This window comes from Corylus avellana, chromosome ca2, assembly GCF_901000735.1.
Source record: "Corylus avellana chromosome ca2, CavTom2PMs-1.0".
NCBI classification, from domain to species: domain Eukaryota; kingdom Viridiplantae; phylum Streptophyta; class Magnoliopsida; order Fagales; family Betulaceae; genus Corylus; species Corylus avellana.
The window spans coordinates 25,716,546-25,722,757 of NC_081542.1; the positions used below are offsets into that span (position 1 = coordinate 25,716,546).

Consider the following 6,212-nt stretch of genomic DNA (forward strand, 5'->3'; position numbering starts at 1 on the left):
TTAAAATTGTTAAAAAAAAAAAAAAACACTAATAAACTTGGTAAGCATAAAGTAATTGATATATGTAGTAATTTGAGGTTTAAATTAATTATTAATAATTTGAAATATGCCTTCCAAATAAATGGTCAAACCATACAAATTTATTTAAACAAATTAAACTCCCACATAGTATTAGTATATTATCCAAATTGATAATATAATACTCATCCGATAACCATAAAGCAACTTGGTTTGACTTCTACCCACCAATCAAAAGCAATGAAACAGTCTTGTCAGAATCTAACAGCGCCCAAATTGCTTTAATCGAAGGTTCGGACATGGAGACAACTTTCTCCGTTTCTCGTGTCCTGACAAATGGCATGCGTGCATGGGGAGCCTATTCTAATTCCATTTACATGGGCCCCACCAAATATACAAAGAATTTAAAAAATAAATAATTGTGATCTAAAAAGAGAGAAATCTTATTAATTTTTTTTTCTTTCCCACACCAACCTAATTATCCACCAATCACTAATCCACACAATTGTTTCAAAGAATCCTAACCGTCTCCATCGGCTCTGGACGCACAAAACTTGAAAAAATACAACACAAAAAGATAGGAAATTCCTGGACCAATCCACCCTTGAGCAACGTGGCAAACAACGAAATTACCATTCCCCCCTTCCCCACAAAATAAAGACCTAGATGGTGTTTACAAATGCTTAGAAAAATAGAAAAGTGAAAAGAAAATAATGTTCGGAGGGGCATTTTAGATATTTTCATCAGTCCAGTGAGAGATTCGGGTACTGTGCGCACCGTTTCGAGAGGAAAACCATGCAGTCGTCTTTGGGGCAAATGGTGGGGATGTAGGCGATCTCGTCGCAGCCGTCGGTACGGTGGCGTTTAAAGTCGAGCAACGTGGCGAACATCGCGATGAAAAGGACGAGGTGGTTCAAGGCGTACCTCTGACCCACGCACAGGTGGGCCCCGGCCCCGAAGGCCAGGAAGTTCCGCTTGAAAAGCCGGTCCTCCTGGCGCTCATCGGAGAATCTGTCCGGGTCGAACCGGTCCGGCTCTGAGAAACCCTGGAACGACGACTCGAACACCGAAGGGAACACGATCGTCCCCTTGGGGATCGTGTACGTCTCCGTCAGCGGGAAGTCCACCGCAGCAATATGAGGCACCATGGTCGCCGGAGCTCGGTACCTCACGACCTCACGCGCCACCGCATGCGTGTACTTCATCCGCCCAAGCTGGTCGGCGGTAATCAGAGAATCCGACTCCGGCGACCATATCGACTCAACCTCCTCCCGAACCTTCGCGAGCACCTCGGGATGCGAGTCGAGGAGCGTGACGGCCCAGAGCAGCGACGAGGTCGAAGCGTCCTGAGCCGCGAAGAGGAAATCGAAAAGGTAACTGCCGATCTCGAGGTCGCTGGTGTACTCCGGCGGCGGAGATCCGGCGGCAGTAGCATCCGCGAGCTCCCTCATCGTCTCCTGCATCCAGAAATCGATGAGGCACGAGGGTTCCTGCCGCCCCTTCTCCATCGTCGCTTTGCTCTGTTCCGCACAGACCGCCAGCGTCTTGACCAACCGGTCAACGCCGAGCCTCGCGTTCCGGAAGGCCGTACCGGGCAGGTCGACGGGCAGCGTCATGAGGCCGACGTTGAAGAGGTTGTAATCGAGCTTGAACCTTTCTCGGGCCTCTCGGCCCAAGTAAGGCCCAACAAAGACGGTCTGCGAAGTTTCCAGATTCATGTCACGTGCGAGAAATCTAAGCGCGATCGGCACATTCTTTCTCTGGGAGGCGAGCCCCTCCCAATGAATGAGGTGGCGGAGAATAATGATCTGCTGGAGCGAGGTGTAGGTGGAGAGAGCTCTGGGGGTGAAGTTGGGAGCGATCCGACGGCGGAGATCCTTGTGGTGCTGGCCCATCATGTAAATAAGATTGTGGTCGCCGAAGAGCTTTTTCCCGAACGGGTGGCCCACCAGGAGGAACCCGTCGGGGCGAACATTGGCGAAGACCCGGTGGGAGAGCTCGGTGTCGCGGATGAACAAAATGAACCTGCCGATGACGTAGTTGGCGGAGAAGCCGCCGGCGGATGAGGTGGCGAGCGCGGACTGGAGGTCCCAGAACTTGGTTGGGTGACGGACCAATGAGACGGCGTTGCCGAGGAAGGGGAAGACGAAGGCGGGGCCGGGAACACCCTTTTTTTTTTTCAAGTAAGAGATCTGCTCCAGGAGTAGAAGAATCACGAGGAAGGAGAAAAGGTAAGGGGCGAGAGAGGTTAAAATGGAGTTCATGACCTTTTTCCGTTGTCTTTTTTGGGTGGTGGTTAAATTAGTTGTATTTTGAGAACCAGAAGGGAAAGAGAAGAAAAGGAGAGGGAAATGCCGAAATAGGTGTATGTATATTGGGATATATATATACAAAAATATATTTATAGGGGGGTTTGAGTTGTCAAAAAAGGAAGGCAAAAAGGGTCAGAACCCAATGGTATGAAATGGAGGAGGGAGGGAGGTGGAAGTACACCTCTGTGAGATAAGAAGAAAATAGGACGGCGGAGAGTGGTGGGACAGAAAGCCAGCTACGGAAGAAGATGAATGCCGTGGAGGATTGAGTCTGCTGGGTGACAAGCAATTAAGCATTATTTATAGGCACATTTATTTCTTTTTTAATTTTATAATTTATACTTTTTCTTTTGTGTATATATATATATTATACATTTATCCATAAAAAAAAAAAAATTATAATAATATATATTATAATTTATATTTTTTTTATGAATAAATTTATAATAAGTCCTTAAATCAAATCGTAAAATTAATAACAATCTCAATTTATTTATTATTATTTTTTTTCAATTTTAACTCATCGGCTCAATCGAAAAGATGTCATAAATCCCTTTGTTATATTTCTCCTAATTTTCTAACGTCTGTCCATCCATTCCAAAACGAATCATTTTTCCCAGTGATAAAAAATGAATATGCTAAAACAGAGGAAGTTCTCAAGCAATTAAATTGAAGGTTGTTTATGGAAAGATTAAGAGCCGGTACATTTGGCTGCGGCCATGGAACAAATGAGTGTTATATTTCATCACTCACAAATGGGGACATGGTTTGAGCAAATAGAGAAGGAGGTTTGTTTAATGGATCTGGGTTGGAGTTTCAAACTTGAAAAGTGTAAACTAATTTAAGATAATTGTTAATTGCACGTTGATGTCTTATTACCTGATTTTATGTACAAGCTGATTTTATGTGCGTTAGGCGTTAGTAGCGTAAACACTTTTTTTTTTTTTTTACATGTTCACATAAGGAGGTTTGTTTAATGGATCTGGGTTGGAGTTTTAAACTTGAAAAGTGTAAACTAATTTAAGATAATTGTTAATTGCACGTTGATATTTTATTACTTGATTTTATGTACAAGCTGATTTTATGTGCGTTAGTAGTGTAGACACCTTTTTTTTTTTTTTTTTACATGTTCACATAAGGGAAGAGGGAGGAGGGATTCGAACTAGTGACTTTCACTTCATTAGGCGTGGTCCACAGCTAATTGAGCTACCCTTTAAAACTAGTGTAAACACTCTTGTATCGAAGTGCAGAGACCAAACTTAAGGGGCCATGAGGCCTTGGTCGATGAAGATTACCTAAAAATTAAGCCTCTTCATCATCAAATATAGTCTTGACTACCCATTATTCATGTTTGGCCCCTTGAGGAGATATTTTAATTCCATCTCTAATGAAGCCTCTTCCTCATCAAATATAGTCTCGACTACCCATCATTCATGTTTGGCCCCTTGAGGAGAAATTTTAATTCTGTCTCTAATGAAATTGATGGTTACCAAACATGATAATCGGGTGTGACAGTGTAAGAGCCTATTTGAAATTGAGTTTGAAAAATAAAACTTTTAAGTCAAAAAGAACTTTTGGACAAAAGCTTCATTTTTAAGTTTTTGTTAAAAGTACGTTTTGACCATTATTAGTTTTTTTGAACCCTTAAAAGCGCTTTTAATTTTTTTTACTAAACGAATACTTTTTTCTTCAAACAGACTTTTTAGGTATTAAAAGCACTTTCAGACTTCTCAAACGCAATCTCAAACGTGCCCTAAAGCGTATTTGGTGTAATCAATAATGAATAAGAGATTGTGCATTCAAAAATTAAGAAAAAGGTGGATTAATTATTGTGGGTTTAACTTCTTGTTCACGTCTTCCTAATCTCTAACAACCTGTACCATTAATGCATTTTAAGACCCCCAAGTAATGTCTGATTCTCAATCTTATACTCAATTAAGCACGTATCTAGGCACCGATTGATGGAGAAAAAATTAATGAAATTGGAAAAAAATTTAAGAAGGAGGTCATGCAAAATGGATGCGGTGCTAAGCTTCCATATTTCTAACTCTCAAAGACAAGTAGCCCATTCCTAACTCTCAAGGACAAGACACATAGCTAACTCTCAAAGACGTACACTCAAGACACGTAAAGTCTGTTTGATAAACGGTTTTTGTATGATTTTGGCACAATACTATTCATCTAACTTTTTCATTTTTTTAACATTCTCTTACTTTTTACATCACATCGTCATTTTTATTACTATTCAAATAAAAAAATTACTACAAAATAAATTTTTTTCATTTTTCTATACCAAATATTCTTACTTTTTCACTTTTTGAAAAAAAAAAAAAAAAAACATTCTTACTTATTTTTTATATCAATCAATTTTTGCTATAGTATCGAACCGAAACCAAAACGAAATCGTTTACTGATAGCTTTCTGGAACATTTGAAGTCAATATAGGATATCTCAATAGAAGATGAGAACTCAAACTATATTACAGGACCACAAAGATTGCGAAAAATCTAAGTCAACAAGGTTTTCAAAAAATCAGACACTTTGGAGTTTTAACATGTTAAGCTTCCCGGAAACAACCAATTCAGTCGCTTGAGATCTTCCGATCCTATGTATTAGAACATAGAAGACGGCAAGAAGTGCTCTAGTATATGTGCGTACGTCAAGTAATCTACATGCTATATATGTCACTTTTTTTGGTTGATTAGTGAAAATGGATTACGCGATAGCTTTTTTTTTTTTTTTTTTAATAATTAAATTTATTAATTATTATTTTATGATTTAATTTTTTTAAAAAAAAAATAGAAAGGAGAAAGATTATATTTGTACTGAAATGACGTGAGTGCTTATGTGATGGTGCAATTTTGTGAAGAAAATTAGAAGAAGATTGACCAGTTTGAAAATTAATCTTGAATGTATCGTAGACTCAATAATCTTGAAATTCCATCACGATTTTTTTTTTTTTTTTTTTTTTTTGAATTTCATCAAATTTTCCCAACAATCCATCAACTTTGATTATTGTAGAAGATTAGACTGGATTGCTTTCTTTGAGTTCAAACATTCTTGATGACACCATTGGGATTTGGGAGTGGTTTCGGCTGTCAAAGGGGGTGGCTTGGCCATCCTCGTGACCGAGGGAGCCACTTTTTTTTTTTAAAAGAAAAAAATTTTGAAAAGATATATATTTTTTTATTTTTTATTTTTAAAAAAATTTAATTAGGTGCCACATCATCAGTGATATTGTGGCCACTTATGCTAAGTGTCAAATTTTAATTTAATTGGTCCACATAAAATTTTGTTAAGTCAACTAACGATTAACCGATTGAATGACTAATTTAGTCAGTTATCAAAATTACAAGAACCTCCGATAATAAAAATCAAATCTTAAAAAAAAAATAATAATAATAATAATAAAATTAAAATAGTAGGCATTTAAACTTTGAAGAATTCAACCATATCCCGTGATTGGGAGAATATGATGATTTGACTTTTTATGGCAGGAGGGGGATTGATAAGACAGTCTTGCCATATCTTTTATACCACATGTTTGAAAATTGAATAGTGCTGTCGTCATCATGTCTCTTTACAACTTCATCACTACGTTTACAATGAGATCATCTAAGAGATTAATAATTATGTCTAAGGATTAATCGGATATTAAACAAATTAAACCCAACATAAAATGAAAAGAAACAATTTTACATATAACAAATCAAACACATTATTTAGAAGAGGTTTGGATCTTCATAAATAAGTCCTTGTTAAAAAAAGAAGAAGGGATTATTAGACCTTACCATGTCATCAAGATGGGATAGTTGTGTGGTTTCTTGCATTTTTATTTTTTATTTTTTAAAGCGAACCTCAAAAATTAATTATTTCTCCTTC

The 6,212-nt window shown here is 38.1% G+C and overlaps 1 protein-coding gene across 1 annotated transcript; it reads right to left on the reverse strand.

Moving 5' to 3' along the window:
• Window positions 1-398: 398 nt before the first annotated feature.
• LOC132171142 (cytochrome P450 710A1-like) lies at window positions 399-2,635 on the reverse strand. Its single transcript, XM_059582380.1, has one exon. It carries the CDS (start codon window positions 2,280-2,282, stop codon window positions 762-764), a length of 1,521 nt encoding a protein of 506 aa, XP_059438363.1. The 5' UTR covers window positions 2,283-2,635; the 3' UTR covers window positions 399-761.
• Between the last annotated feature and the right edge of the window lie 3,577 nt (window positions 2,636-6,212).